We start from the raw sequence: 15502 nt of genomic DNA, 5'->3' as shown, positions 1-15502 counted from the left end.
CGAAGCAGAATCAGTATCGCCGTTTCTTTGTGGATGCGCGGAATCGAATGCGTTGGACAAGAAGAAACCAGTTGCTGTAGATAGATTGATCCCAGAAAGATGTTCAGAAGGTCGCAAAGACGGACGCTTCGACCCAATGCCTATTCAAATTGACGTTATAATGAGATGCACAAAGCTGGCATTTGGAGCTCCTTCCCACACAGCTTGGCCAGGGCGTCCAACTATCTTCTATTCCTGTTTCCTGAATACACCTGGTCTCGCGAATACGTTTCCACCCTACCATCCGCAGATTGCCGCTTCTGCGCCGCCATAGGCTAGCAACGGAGGTATTGAATCGTGAAAGCAGGATGAATTATAACAGCCATCCTGAAGCTTGAAAGACTTCGGCGGAAGTTCACACGACTGGCGTGTTCTCAGACCTTGATGCCGTTCTATGCACGTATCAGAGTCAACACACAACGCGGGGTTATCACCCCCCTGTGTCCCGTTTCGACGCTAACCCTGAATGGGTCTCCCGAAGGACAGCTCAAGTCGCTATTGCCACCAGGTCAACATCGTGGACATTTGGCAACATCATCATAAGCGCCTTCAGCATCTTCAACAACAAGACTACAGCATCGTGCAGCTACAATCTGACATGTCAATGCTTGCCTTTTTGCGCTGAAAATTCACTCTCTATTTTTTGTTTTTGTATTTCTGTAGCATCGTCCGTCATTCTCGCCATGGGGCCTCCCAGCCCTTTTTCCTTGAGGCGGACAGCCATCCTCGGTCTGCTGTCCTTCGGCACTCTGATCCCCTCAGCATGTATGTCGCAACCTTAATCCCTACAACTTTGATTGAATTAGCAAGCTGACTGATCAAGTCGCCGTCAAGGAACACGACTTCAAGAAATGCCACCAGTCTGGCTTCTGCAAGCGCAACCGTGATTATGCCGACAGCATCAACTCCAAGGGCTCAGCGTGGACTGCCCCATACGATATCCTCCCCGAATCATCCTCCTTTCAGGATGGTCAGCTCGAAGCGATCATTCTCAAGACGATCAATGACGAGAAGGATACGGTTCGACTGCCGATAACCATCTCCTTCCTCGAGTCTGGCACTGCTCGTGTTACCGTCGACGAGGAGAGGCGCCAAAAGCAAGACATTGAATTGAGGCACGACAGCAAGATTCGCAAGGAGCGATTCAACGGAGTGGAGAAGTTGGCCATCACCGGCGGGCTCGATTTGGACACGGAGGCCAAGATCACACACCAGGATAAGTCGCAAATTACAGTCGCATACGGTCCTTCCCACAAGTTTGAGGCAGTGATCAAGCTCTCGCCTTTTGGGATTGAATTCCAGCGCGACGGCGCCACCCAGATCAAGTTCAACGATGGCGGACTACTTAACGTGGAGCACTGGAGGCCCAAGATTGAGAAGCCCGTTGAGAAAGTCGAGCCAGCCGCCGATGGCGAGCAGAAGCCCATCGAGGGCGAAGAGGCCGCAACACCCGAAACACCCGAAACGGTGGTTGGTGATGATGAGAGCACCTGGTGGGACGAGACCTTTGGCGGAAACACAGACAGCAAGCCCAGGGGCCCAGAGAGTGTCGCCCTCGATATCTCTTTCGTGGGCTACGAGCATGTCTTTGGCATTCCCGAGCACGCTGGTCCCATGGCTCTCAAGCAGACACAGGGTGGAGACGGCCAGTACACCGAACCTTATCGTCTGTACAACGCAGACGTGTTTGAGTACGTCCTCGACAGCCCCATGACTCTCTACGGCGCCATTCCATTCATGCAGGCCCACCGCAAAGACTCGACTGTGGGTGTCTTCTGGCTCAACGCTGCCGAGACATGGATTGATATCACCAAGGATAAAAGCAGCGGTATCGTCGGCTCCAAGACAACTACGAACACCCACTGGATGTCGGAGAGTGGTCTGTTGGACGTCTTCGTCTTCCTTGGACCTACTCCCCAGGACGTGACTAAAAACTACGTCCAACTCACCGGCACGACTGCCATGCCCCAGGAGTTTGCCATCGGCTACCATCAGTGCCGCTGGAACTACGTTTCTGATGACGATGTGAAAGATGTCGACCGCAAGATGGACCGATACAAGATCCCCTACGATGTCATTTGGCTCGACATTGAGTTTGCTGACGACAAGATGTATTTCAACTGGGACAAAGATATGTTCAAGGATCCCATCAGCATGGGCGCGCACCTCGAGGAGCACGGCCGGCAGCTTGTCCTCATCAACGACCCTCACATCAAAAACAAGGATGGCTACAGCGTCGTCTCTGAGCTTAAGAGCAAGGAACTTGCTGTTCGTAACAAGGACGGCAACATCTTTGACGGCTGGTGCTGGCCAGGCTCCTCTCACTGGATTGACTGCTTTAACCCCAAGGCCATCGAGTGGTGGAGTGGTCTTTTCAACTACAACGCGTTCAAGGGCACCCTCAAGAACACCTTCATCTGGAACGACATGAACGAACCCTCGGTATTCAACGGCCCAGAGGTCACTATGCCGAAGGACAACATCCATTTCGACGATTGGGAGCATCGCGACGTGCACAACCTGAATGGCATGACCTTCCATAATGCCACCTACCAGGCACTCCTCACGCGCGAGAAGGGCGAGCTACGTCGACCTTTCGTTCTCACTCGATCTTTCTACGCTGGCTCGCAGCGTTACGGTGCCATGTGGACCGGTGATAACCAGGCGTCCTGGGAGCATCTCGGCATCTCACTCCCCATGATCCTCAACCAGGGCATTTCTGGCTTCCCATTCTCCGGCTCTGATGTTGGTGGCTTCTTTGGCGATCCCGAGGCGGACCTTGTCGTTCGCTGGTACCAGGCTGGCGCCTTCTACCCCTTCTTCCGCGGACACGCCCATATCGATGCACGCCGCCGCGAACCCTACCTGCTGGACGAGCCGTATCGAGGTATCGTCACTGCGGCGCTGCGTCTCCGTTACACCCTCCTGCCTTCCTGGTACACTGCCTTCCATGAAGCTCATCGTAACGGCAGCCCCATCGTGCGTCCCCTGTACTGGACCCATCCCTCTGATGAGGGCGGTTTCACCATTGACGACCAGCTGTTTGTTGGTTCGACTGGTCTTCTTCACAAGCCTGTTGTGGAGCAGAACCAGGAGTCGGTTGAGATCTACATTCCCGATGATGAGGTCTACTACGACTACTTCACTTATGATGTCAAGTCGACGTCGAAGGGCAAGCGCGTCTCAGTTGCCACGCCTCTCGAGAAGCTGGCGCTCCTCATGCGCGGCGGTCACATTTTTGCCCGTCGCGATATTCCCCGTCGCTCGAGCCATCTCATGAGGTTCGACGACTACACCCTGGTCGTCGCCGTGAACAAGGTCGGCAACGCTGAGGGCGAACTCTACGTCGATGACGGCGACTCTTTTGATTACGAGGGCGGGCAATACATCCACCGGAAGTTCAACCTCGACAAGGCTGCCAAGACGCTTTCGTCAGTGGACGCCGAGGGCCGTGATACCAAGGCCATCAAGGCGGGCAAGTGGCTCGAGGCTATGGATGCTGTCCACGTCGACAAGATTGTCGTTGTCGGAGCCCCGGCTGCGTGGGACAAGGCGGCGGTGGAGGTTGAGTCGGAGGGCAAGACGTGGACGGCGCAGGTCCGCTACCACAAGGCGGAGAAGGGCCGGGCGGCATTCGCGGTGGTTGGCCGCGTCGGTGCGCGCATCGGCGCTGACTGGACTATCAAATTAGCATAGAGTGGGTTATCCGAAGGCTACCGAGCCAAAGTTGATCAAGTAATATCTTGGTTTGCGTACACACGATTTATGTCACTTGTTCTGCATTCGCAGACTCACGAAATTTGGATGGTCTGTCAAAATGATTCGTGGCCGATTCTCAAGCTCATATCGTGAACCCCATCTTGGTACGAGACATTGGTCGATGTCTGCGAGCATACTGCCACCGCATCCATGCAGCCATCGAAGAGTAACGGGGCACCACCCCCGAAGAATCTGTGATGCCGTCCGACCCGAAGCACATTAAAATTTCCGGGAGAGGCGGAGCGGGGAAGAAGCAGACCTACCTCATCATGCCGATCGCTTGCGCGGGGGGTTCTGGTCTTTAGGCTTCTGGGGCCGCCGCCATGAGGCAGCGAGTGTCACTGTGGTATATCATTTGCAAGGATACCAAGACAGGCCATCGCATTTCATTGCTTGTATTCCGGCTGTGCTCGATCATGATCTCGGTCGATCGACGATTCGCTACCCTTTCTTGGTGGGTCAGCTGGGGACTGTTGATCGAGGGTTCTGGACTGTCGTGTGTATTTTCGGATGAGTGTGTGGAGTGGAGGCGACGATCTTGGGAGCGGCGCGGGAAACGGTGGCAGAACGGTGGATGGTGTTGAGAGACGTGCTTGATGCTGGTGTGCAGAGGCCGAGGAGCGTGATCGGTGTAGCTTCGCGCTCGCTGCTGGCGGTTACACGGCGCTGGGCTACATCCTATGGGGTTTCACAGAGACCGCACGTCCTGCGGAGCGGTAGCCGTCTGCCGTCGACTCGGCGCAATGAAAGGCGCAGTCGAGACTCCACGGACTGCTCTTACCCCAAGATGAAAGTTTCGACACATTGTCATCTTGTGTAGCTGTTAACGATGGTCGGGGCCGAGGTGTCAAACGAGACTACCGCCTGTTGAATTCGTTTTGGAGCTACTTACCAAGAGGGCAGAAAACTCAAGCTACCTACAGCAGAATACACTCAAAACGTTAAATCGAAATCACCAGCAATCTATCAAACTCTCACAAGCGGGATTTTAAAACCGCCAGCCGCTCATCACAGCCTCCCTGGAACAGAGCATGGTAAAAATCCCCCAAACATGCATTTGTTGGCGTGTCTGAGAGTCTTTTCTCAACAGAACCAGCCGCCAGCGCGGCCCGCCAGCATTGGAAGCCAGAGAGATGGCGCGACCAAAACAGCGGTTGGCAGGCGGGCCGAAAGAATTAGTTAGCGGCCGGGCGCCACACGGGCGGCAAACCACGACGGCCGCAGGGTGTCCGTGGCGGGCGGCAAAGGCGCCCCAAGGCCTCAGTGCACCATGTGTTCCCTGGCCAGATGGCGTTAGGGGGCGTTGATCGGCGGCACATGTTCCTGCATTGCTGGCGGGTGGCGTCAACGTGCCCTGTAATCAAGCAAGCTGCCCAAGTGGAAGTAAATTGGGCGATGGACGTTCAAACCAGACAGAGACGCGTTCGGGAGCAAGAACCATTCGGGGAGCCAGGCGGGCGCGGTCTCGAACAATCCCGACACCTTATCGAGCCAACACAAGGCTAGGACATGGAAGGCCTGATTCGCACAACAGCGCCTCTCATCGGAATTCTCTCATCGGAATGAAATGAAACAGCCACATGCAGGCAATAGGAGAAGGAGGGCAAGGCACAATGCCTCAAGCGCATGGCGGTGCCCGTCTACCGTCAGATAAGGTGCCGAATTTGGCGCACCTTAATTATCTAACGCTAGGTGATCCCACGGCGCCGGCCCTGGACGCGGGACTCGCGGGTCTTGGCAGGCGAACGGCGCACTGTTGGTGCCGGCGGTACGGGTGCGGTGGCAACCCAGTGGGAGGGGGCCCTTACCGGACGGTGCTCGCTGCTGGCCCCCTTCACGGGCTTGGCGGCTGTGGGCCTGCCTTCTTGCCAAGGGGACGTCAGACAAGGGGGGAGGTCTTAGAGGCCTTGTGGATGCTGAACGGTCGGTGCTTTCGGGGAGTTGGGAGGGCCCGCCGTGACGTCAGGCCTGGTGTTTTGCTCGCTTCAAGTTCTGCCATCTTTTTCTTCATGCCGGTTCGACGTGTTCGTCCCGCGATTGCCAGGCATGTGAGTGAGCGGATTCCCCCTTGGCAGTACAGGTGATACGAGCTTGTGGCTTTTTTGCCCTGCAGAAGCGAGAGATTGTAGTGGTGTGCTGTTGGGGGATCGTCGTTGTCCCGAGGGCCTATGAATGGATGGCATGGCCGCAAAGACGACACAGAGTGGTGATCGCGGTGTCAGGAACGCGCCGGCAGGCAGCGCCAGGAAGAGGCTGAACGGGCGACCATGCTCATCAGATCTTTTCGTCAAAAGGTATCGAAATGCCGCGAAGCTTCACAACAGGTCGTAGTGAAAGGATCGGTTCACTTCCCACTCGGCAGTCCGATCGTCGGAAGCTGCTGGCTTGGACTAGTCTTGCCGTCAGAAGTCGTTCGGTGACGTCTATTCGGAGCCATGTCGACATTGGGATGATGAAAGCCTCCAAACAAGAGGAAACAGACCTCTGAACAGACTCTGAACAGACCCGCTGGGCCATCATCGTTCGCCTCGCACCGTCGCTAGAAACGGTGGGATTCATCAGAGGTTTGATTCGACGTGCCAAGTGTGCTGCGCAGAGAAAGACTGGAGCGTGGTGGGTCCCTGATCGAAATGACGAAGGAGGTTGTGACAAGACTCCAAGGCTCCTGGCCCCTCTCGACCCACCTTGAGCATCTTGGTGGTGGACGGTTGACGGCAGAACAGACAGATTTGCAAGATGCAAACGCCTGGGAGGGGTGATTCTTTTCCTGAGTTTGGTAAACTCCGAGGAATCCCAAGCCTCGAGCGCTCAATGCAATCGAATCGAGCATGGTCTGGAGCTTCCCTCGATGGACCCTGGGTTCCACCTTGGGGGCACCTTCTCTCTCACTTCCACCTCCTTCCTCTCCACCTCCACGCATCCATTGATGGTCGCTGTTTCCCTTCCCTGTCCCTTTTTCTCGATTTCTCCTTCCGAACTTATTTCCCCTGCTCCTTCCTGCACTTTCTCATCATTGTTTTGTCATTCTATCCCTCCTCGTCTGTCGTTGACGCGTGAAAGCCCAAAGTGACCACACATCCATCCGCTGCATCCTGCCGAACCGACTCGTTGGGTTCAGGCCTTTTTTTCTTTCTTCTCTTAGCTATTTCTACATATCTACCTATCTAGGTACCTAAGTTGCTTTCCTTGGTCGATCCTTGGACTTGACGATTTCCAAAAGCTTCAGGGCAGGGCCTCTGAGGCGCCCCGACTCTGGCCTCGGCAATATCTCCAGCTTCTTGAATTCCCCGTTCATCATAGCTACGCATTGCTCCACAACCCTCAGGCTCATCAACACCATCCTTAACAGAACGACTCCATCGAAAAACTGCCATTGATTTGGTCTCCGAGGCCACTCCAGGCACCATGTCGTCTCCAGTCAACCAGAAGCACGACGAGTATGATGAGAAGCACTCCAACCACACAGCCGAAACGCTCCACGACCCGACCAATCTCCAGTCCCACACGGAATCACAAAAGCCCAGTCATGAAAGGCCCCTAATGCCCCTCCACGTGGACTCGCACAACCACCTCGCACCTCCGACAGAAGGGCCCTTTTCTCCCAATGGCGGTGGCACCCGCGAGCAAGCAAGCCGCCTCACCGACGACCTCGAGCTTCTCCGTGTCGAGCGTCTCATCTCCAATCAGGAGAACGAGCTGAACCGGTCCCGCTCTCGTAGCCGCCAACACCAGCCCGAGCCTGAGGATCTCTTCGCCGGTAAACCAGTAGAGGACGAGAAGGTCGAGCGCCCGCCTCCCGAAAAGAAGGCCGGCATCTTTGGCTACTGGCTCCTTCGCTGGCTGAAGAAGCTCCCGCGTTGCTTTCGCTACTTTTTCTACTTGCTACCAGGCGCCACGCTTTTGTTGATTCCCATCCTGATCGGATATTTCAGCCCTGGCGACCGGCCTGTTGGCGGTGATGGAGGTGTCGAGCTGATGTGGTTTGGCATATGGTTGATGATTGTGTGGTGCACCATCTGGGGCGCTCGCATGATCACGTCTCTGATGCCACCCACATTTGCTGGCATTGCTACTCTGATGGGCTCCAACAACGGCAAAAAGTGGAAGGACATTGGTCGTGTCCTTGAACTTCACACAGCGCTCTTCATATGGATGCTCTCGGTTTTGGTCTCCTTCAAGCCCATCAACAACAGCCACCGAGTCCCCCGTACTGGTGACGGCGATGGCTCGGTCGAATGGATCAATACTGTGTACAAGGTCATCATCGCCATATTTGTCCTTTCTGCCCTCAACTTTATCGAAAAGATCATCATACAGTGGATCGCCACATCCTTCCACCAGCGCACCTACGCCAAGCGTATCGAGGACAACAGAAGCGACATTCATCATCTCATTCACCTGTATGACTACGCCAAAGAGAAGATTGCTCACGACGATGCCATTTGGGAGACAACCGGTGAAGCCAGGGAAGGATCCGGAAGCCGCACGCCCATGGCCCAGCTGCACAACAATGTCCGCCAGGTGTTCAATAAGGCTGGTGGCCTCGCGAACCGTGTCGGTAACGACTTCATCGGCCGTAAGACCGATCTGAACCATTCGAAGAAGATTGTCTTCGAGCTGTTGCGTACGTCGTCATCGGCTCACTCTCTCGCTCGGCTGATCTACCGGTCCTTGCTGAATCCCAACAACGAGACCATCTACGAGGATGACATGCGAATTGCTTTCAAGACGGAGGAGGAAGCTGAACATGCCTTTGGCATTTTCGACAAGGACTTCAATGGCGACATCAGCATGGAAGAGATGGAGTGCGTTTGCAACGAGATCCATCTTGAGCGCAAGGCCATTGCTGCCTCCCTCAAGGATTTGGACTCCGTCATTCAGAAGCTTGACAAGGTCTTTTTCTTCATCATTTTTGTCATCTCCATCATTGTGTTTATCACGATCCTTTCCGGCTCGGCGGCCGCCGGCCTCGCATCCGCTGGCTCAGCTGTCCTGGGCCTTGCGTGGATGCTTCAGGCTACTGCCCAGGAGTTTTTGCAGTCGATCATCTTCGTCTTTGTCAAGCACCCATTCGACGTCGGCGATCGCATCACCGTGTACGGTAACACCGGCACGACCCTCCAGGGCGATGAATAATACGTCACTGAAATCTCCCTACTTTACACCGAGTTCAAGAAGATGGAGGGGCACATTGTCCAGGCGCCCAACTCGGTTCTCAACACTCTGTTCATCCTCAACCAGCGCCGCTCCGCCGGTCTCGCAGACCCCGTCGAGCTGCGTCTCGGATTCGGCACCGACCCCCAGCTCATCGAGGATCTCAAGGCTCGCATGACTGACTACTGCCTGGCCAACAAGCGCGATTACAAGCCTAGTGTGCTGACCGAAGTTCGCACCCTGAACGATGTGCAGTCTTTTACCATGAACTTCATCTTCTTCCACAAGTCCAACTTTCAAAACGAACTGTTGCGTCTGCAACGCCACAACAAATTCGTTGCTCAGCTCATGGTTGAGATTCGCGATCTTGGCCTGCAGGGACCGTGGCAGGTGCAGCCCGGTGGCTCTCGCGAGTTCCCCCTGCACTGGGCTGGTGCCGCGCCACCTCCGTCGTACGAAAACTCCGCGACCAAGCCCAGCGGCACGTCTGGCCCCGGAGCAGTATCCGGCTCTGCTGCGGCGCCGCCTCTGCGGCACTCGACCTCCGTCACGTCCGGCGCATCCACCGCCTCTCGTCAAACCTATACGCCTGCTGTTCGCTCTGTTCCACTGATTGAAGAATCTTTCGTTGATTTCCAGGACGTCTTCGAGAGCCGAAAGGCCGAGCACACCCCCAAGATTTCGCGGCTGCAGAGCATTCGCGAGAACAGCAGCAGCAACTTCCGTGACGGCCGAAGCAGCCAGGATCGTGACAGTAGCCCTGCCCGTACCAGCGGCGCCGCGCGACCCAGCCAGGACTCGACGTCGCGAAGGCATATTTTCACTGGCCGCGCTCGCAGCAGGAGCACGGCCTCCAAGCCGCCGAACGACATGGTGTGAGAAGACTAGATTTCATATGTGTTTGGAGGATATACCATGAGTAGAAGAGGGGGTTTCCAAGGTTCTGTTTGGATGTGAGAGTACGTCAGATAAAGGCTGTAGCCCAGGCTGATGGCTGTACTGGACGTTAGTGTTAGAATGTAGAATTTTCATCGTGATCATGGCTTTGGCTTACTGCAGAGAGATTCTGTGCAATTGTGGGATGCCGAAGATATATGTGGCTCATTCAATGTGTCCAGTTGATGTGGCCAGTGATCGCCTCATCGGTTCATTTATATGGTCGACAGGGGCAAATACATGCCTGAGAAGTTACCTGTACGTTAGGACAGTTCTTGTGCTCTGAATTTTAATCCGTACCGACGCGGCACCCTACGCCAAAGTCTCACTCAAGATGTGCAGGCTTTGGAAAAGCCCCGTCAATATGGCAGACAAATGCGGTGCTCGGCCGTTTTACTGGTCTTACACATGTCACCACCGGCCGCCTATGAGCGGTCACTGGAAGCCAGGGAACCTGACAGCCTCGCCCTTCAGGCCCTCGTACGTGGCCGGATACGGCCCCTATGTCGTTAGCATTAAGAGCTGAAACTTGCAACAAGGTCATAACTGGTGGAACAGCTTCCGACAAGTCCAGTGGGTGTACGCGCTTGAGGGTTCTAATCCTTCGCCATCTAATAGAATAAATAGCTTCACGGAGGTTTCGAAGGCATGATGGAATTGTGCGGAAGAGCGTCTGATCCTTGAAGACTCCTTGCCCAACGGCTGTAGCATACTTGGGGCGGCTGCAATCCGGAACCGTGCATCACTTTGACTGGCGCCCGCAGTATAAAGCCCGATGCACAAGAAATCGATCAGGCACTTCGCGGTAGAGGTGCGCATGCTGTGGTCAATGATGGTCCTGATCGAAGCCGTCCGAAGCAGGAACCGCCTTGTTGGCATGTCTTTGTCTCTTGTCGTTGCAATGTATCGGAACGAAAGAGAGTTCGCAGCACAGGGGCCGATGAGCTCGATTTGTCAGCGCAGCAGTTTGTCATCAGCCGCCCACGGGAAGACTGGACTAGGCCTCCGGACTTAGGGGCATTTTCCCTCGCCTGTCCAGCCAAGAATGCGGACCAGATATCCGTGGAAAACCAAGAACGGTTGACTTTCTCCGTCTGACACGCATACATGTCTTTGAAAGAGGGAAGATTGGTCAAGAGATGGTGTTGGGAGGCTTGTCCGCATCATCATCAAGGTTGCCTGAGATCCGACACCACGCGTCTGATGGAAACTTGATGGTGTTTGACTGACCAAGCAAGTGGATCAGCGAGTATTCAGGCAATGGCAGAGTGACATTGCGGGGAATAGAGTGGTGGAGAGGCATTCGTAGTGGTAGCGCCTCAACCTCATGCAAGCCAGTCCCATCACGACATCGATGATGCGACGCCCGCTTGGGATGGGTCAGGAGGGGTTGGCGGGGGGAGATTGAAGGTCGATAAATAGCTGTGACATCCCTCGCCGATGCTGATGAAGTCACAATATAACTTGAACTCGATCGTTGAACCCTTCGGTCTACACTCTCATTATACTTCTAACCCCAACCAATCCGCCTGTCACGATGGCTTCAGCCCCCGAGCTCATCCTCTACACCAACCACGGCTGCCCTTGTAAGTCAGCCGATTGTTTCTCTCTCCTCGCGACACCGATCGTGACACTCACACCCATCAGGGGCGCACCGCGCCCACATCGCCCTCGCCGAGCTCGGCCTCCCCTTCAAGGAGGAGATCATCGACCTCAACACCCCGCGCACCGAGGCCTACCTCAAGATTAACCCGCGCGGCCTCGTTCCCGCCCTCTCCTACAACGGCGAGATTATCACCGAGTCGGCCATTGTCGCCCAGTTCCTCGCCGACGCCCACCCCTCGCACCTCCTCCCGGCCTCGGACGCCAAGGACGGCGCCCTGCGCCGTGCGCGCATCAACTTCTTCGTCGACACGTACTTCTCCAAGGTCAACCCGCTGCTGTTCAAGATCATCGGCGCCAGCTCCGAAGAGGAGAAGGCCGAGCTGGCCAGGACCAAGGTCGAGACTATTGTCAAGGAGATTGAGCCGCTCCTCAGCGACGCCGCGCCCTTTTTTGGCGGCAGCGACAAGATCACGCTGGCGGAGGTGAGCCCCCCCTGCCCCCGAGATGCCAGGTGTCAGTGGGTGAACGAGTGAGGCGTACTAACGTTTGCGCACAGGTTCAAACGGGCTCGTTCATCCTGCGCGTCTATTCGTCTGCGGAATATGGACTGCTGCCCAAGGCCATCGTCGCGGACCTGGCCGAGCAGGCGCCCAACTTTACCAGGTGGGCTGACGCCGTGAGGAACAAGGAGAGTGTCAACGCCATTTACGATGGGGAGTCTTGGGTGAAGAGGATCCAGGAGAGGTTTGCAAAGGCCAAGGCTTGAGGGGATCGCGAGGGCTTGGTGGCGTACCACGTGTCGAGGTTTGCAGGCGCTTCTTTGTTTCGGGGTTCTTTGATCGGGACCGAGGGAGTTCGATTGAAGTTGAGAGGAATCAATTCACCCTCTCTTGAATTTGACCAGAATTCCCGAGGTAGTCCACCTCCCACCCCCCGGGACAAGCGACCCGTCATGCCTCCATACCCTTGCATCGCCGCCTGTCGGCCTCGCCCGAATCCATCGGCGCGGAACGACAGCCGGCATAGGGCCCGGATGACCGGCAGCGGCCTCCTCGAAGAAGTATAGACATGAGCATAAATAGATCAGGCCGGTTCAGCTGCCATGCCCTGGTGCCGCCATCACTGACTGGCTCAGAGCCTGGGGGAGCGCAAGTGGCGATGCCGATGTGCCGGACGCGGGCCCGACACGTCAGCCTCCCATGCGCGCGGCGCTGCGTGAGGCTCAATCCCAACCAACCCGGGCTCTCGCCGCCAGAGCAAACTCGGCACCCTATCCGAGAAGAAGGGGTCCCTTTTCAGCTCGATGCTGCTGCTTCCTCGCACCCCTCAACTCGACTCGCCGCGATGCCTTTGTTGTTGCAGGGCTAGCCTGGGCGCCAACGTGCGTCAGCTCTCGGTGCCGTGTGGTTGACGCGTCCCCTCCTCTATGCTGCTACGAATTGGAGGTGCAGGCGTGATGGGGCGCTCCGTCGGCAGCCCGCGAAAGCTTGTTTCGCGCCAGCGAGGCTTCGGGAGGGTATCTGGGGGCCGGTAGGAGGGGTAGCTGTGAGCTGGCTGGCTTCGAGGAATAAGATCTCCATCGAGCCCGCGCAATGTGACTCTAGAACTCGAATGCGCTCGTCTTTCACTTGCATCGATTGCTCACATCCTGGTCACATCGTCTTCGTCGTATACATATTCATTGTCTTAACCAAGTTTTCCCGCAAGATGTTCGGATTCGGTTCGCGCCCCTCTAACCCATGCCCTGGAGCAAATCTAATGCGCAGACAGACGAGGCTAAAGACAACTACGACAACGCCTACCGCGGTGACCATGAGTCCAAACTCAGCCACGAGATCGTCGCCGGCGGTGCTGCCTTTGGGGCGATGAAGCTCTTCGAGGACAGGCAGCGCAAGAATGGTATGCATTGTCCCCCCACCACAGGCGTAGACCGCGGCTTACATGACACAGGAGAGCCCGTCCACCACGCATTCGCCAAGGAGCTGCTCGCGGGCTTCGCTGGTGCCGAGGTTGACAAGCTTGTCGAGACCAAGGGGTTGGACTACATTGATAGGGAAAAAGCCAAGAGGCATGCAGAGAAGCAGGCTGAGAGCCTGTATGAGAACCAGTACGGTGACTTGGAGCAGTACGACCCGTAAGTTCATGTCCCTGCTGCATCTGTGTGAGACTTGAGTACTTGCGAAAGCTGACGGAGATGTCTAGGCGTGAACGCGAACCGCATCGTCATATTCGGGAGGATAGGGGGTACAGCGGCTACGGCCAAGACCAGGATCAGGGTTTTGGTCAGAACCAGAGCCGTGGGTACGACGAAAACCAAGGTTACGGCCACAATCAAGGGTACGAGGATAGACGGTACGAGGCAAACAGGGGTTATGAGGAGAACCGCAGGTGGTAGAAGTCTTTCCACAAGACTTGGCACATGCACAGAAAGTGGTGAGAGGAACACCTGAGAATGTCATTGCGCGTGGTATCAACTATGTTACAAAAATCATGAAGCCTTCTTAAACCAGCCCGGCCTCGATGGCCTTGGCACCCTGCGGAGCTTCGACGGCATTCGAATTTGCTGACGACGTCTGAGGCAACTGCCCTCCGAGAACCCTCTCAAAGACGGCCTCCCTCTCCTTCTGCAACGCCAGTCTTGTGCTCTCGAGAACCCCTTCCTTCTCCCTGAGCTCGTCCTCAAGCGCATTGAGTCGACTCTTAGCATCCGAGCCCAGCTGGTTCATGACAGCGGCACACTTGCGAACAGACTCCCTGCTGGCCTTGATCTTGTCGTGGAACTGCATGTCGGTGAAGATGTTGTCAAAAACAACGTCCGATATGATGTTGCCCTGCGCAATGTCGACGTCCGGCAAGTCGCCGACGAAAGGGCTCATCCTCTGCGCGCGCAGCACCTGCATCCTGGCCTCGGCCACGGCCTGCTCCGCCTTGCGCAGGCTGCTCCGCTCCATGGCGTCGGCCATGGAGCCGCCGCCGAACATGTCCATGCGCGAGTGGCTCAGTGCGCTCTCCATCTTCTCGAGCGCGTACTTGAGCTTCTGCATGCCCTGCGACAGCAACTGGATGACGTGCTGCTCGGCCTCGACCTTGCCGCGGTGCTCATGGTACGCCTGCAGCGCCTGGTTGCCGTCCTGCTCCTTGCGGTCCTCCTCGGGGAACCCCTGCGTCGGGCCCGCAAAGATGCCGCCGTACAGCTCGTCGAGCGCGCGCTGCGCGTCGCGGTGCCGCGCGACCTGCTGCTCGAGGTCGGTCTTGACCTGTTGCGCCTGGTCCGCTTGCTCCTTGAGCGAGTCCTGCAGGCTCGTCTCGCGCTGCGCCGCCTGCAAGACGTCAAAGTACTCGCGCTCCTCCTTGGCCGCCTTGTCGGCGAATTGATTGGAGCGACCGACGGCCTTGTGCAGGAAGCGGCGCGTCACGCTGTCGCGGTACTTTTCGTGGTCCTTGAGCTCGGACTCGCGGCGGCGCTCCAGGTCGCGGCAGCGTTTGGCCGAGGCCTGGAGCTCGGTCGTGAGGTCGTGGAGGAGACGGGTCTGCTGGAGGAGAGAAGGTGTTGCGTGGTCTGTCTCGCGCAGGATCGAGAGGAGCTCGCTGTTCTTTGACGCGGCGGCCTCGATCTGACTTTGTATGGAGGTCATGATGATGACTTGGATTGCCTGATAGGTATAAGTGGGAAATGTCCGTGAGTAGCGGAGGACAATGATCTAGTGAGGAGTGGGTGATGAATATGAATGTGCAGAATATCTCCAGAATGACCTTGGCCAGGCGGGACACCCTTCTCCTTTAACTGTCCTTCCACCTCTACAATTGTGAGGCCATCCGGGTGATACCCATAGCCGTGGTGGTGCTGACGGGGCGAATGCTACGGCCATTGATGCCTGTGATGTCAGCAAACGTTGGTTACCTCTGCGGCACAGTAGATGTGACCCAACGACGAGCAATCAAATGAGCCTATTGGAACAAATCGCCAGTTGGAGGGGGGTGGGATCTGCAGGATTCGATACTGCGCCAC

The 15502-nt window shown here is 56.3% G+C and overlaps 5 protein-coding genes across 5 annotated transcripts; 4 read left to right on the top strand and 1 right to left on the bottom strand.

The window, feature by feature from the left end:
• Positions 1-722: 722 nt before the first annotated feature.
• On the top strand, positions 723-3735 carry VDAG_09389 (neutral alpha-glucosidase AB; the record flags this gene model as incomplete). Its single annotated transcript, XM_009655691.1, has 2 exons — positions 723-804; positions 863-3735. 2 exons carry the CDS (start codon positions 723-725, stop codon positions 3733-3735), a joined length of 2955 nt encoding a protein of 984 aa, XP_009653986.1.
• Positions 3736-7203: 3468 nt separating this feature from the next.
• VDAG_09388 (mechanosensitive ion channel family) lies at positions 7204-9831 on the top strand (the record flags this gene model as incomplete). The annotated part of the gene is made up of 2 exons (XM_009655690.1): positions 7204-8892; positions 8974-9831. The coding sequence occupies 2 exons, from the start codon at positions 7204-7206 to the stop codon at positions 9829-9831; spliced, it is 2547 nt and encodes an 848-aa protein (XP_009653985.1).
• A 1594-nt stretch (positions 9832-11425) lies between these two features.
• Positions 11426-12259, top strand: VDAG_09387 (uncharacterized protein; the record flags this gene model as incomplete). The annotated part of the gene is made up of 3 exons (XM_009655689.1): positions 11426-11474; positions 11536-11975; positions 12050-12259. The coding sequence occupies 3 exons, from the start codon at positions 11426-11428 to the stop codon at positions 12257-12259; spliced, it is 699 nt and encodes a 232-aa protein (XP_009653984.1).
• Positions 12260-13200: 941 nt separating this feature from the next.
• VDAG_09386 (CipC protein) lies at positions 13201-14001 on the top strand (the record flags this gene model as incomplete). The annotated part of the gene is made up of 3 exons (XM_009655688.1): positions 13201-13213; positions 13444-13627; positions 13696-14001. The coding sequence occupies 3 exons, from the start codon at positions 13201-13203 to the stop codon at positions 13886-13888; spliced, it is 390 nt and encodes a 129-aa protein (XP_009653983.1). The 3' UTR covers positions 13889-14001.
• Positions 13995-15128, bottom strand: VDAG_09385 (uncharacterized protein; the record flags this gene model as incomplete). The annotated part of the gene is made up of 1 exon (XM_009655687.1): positions 13995-15128. The coding sequence occupies one exon, from the start codon at positions 15126-15128 to the stop codon at positions 13995-13997; it is 1134 nt and encodes a 377-aa protein (XP_009653982.1).
• Positions 15129-15502: the final 374 nt, after the last annotated feature.

The sequence above is a fragment of the Verticillium dahliae genome, genomic scaffold, assembly GCF_000150675.1.
Source record: "Verticillium dahliae VdLs.17 supercont1.25 genomic scaffold, whole genome shotgun sequence".
Lineage (NCBI taxonomy): Eukaryota > Fungi > Ascomycota > Sordariomycetes > Glomerellales > Plectosphaerellaceae > Verticillium > Verticillium dahliae.
This window is presented reverse-complemented; position numbering and strand designations above follow the sequence as displayed.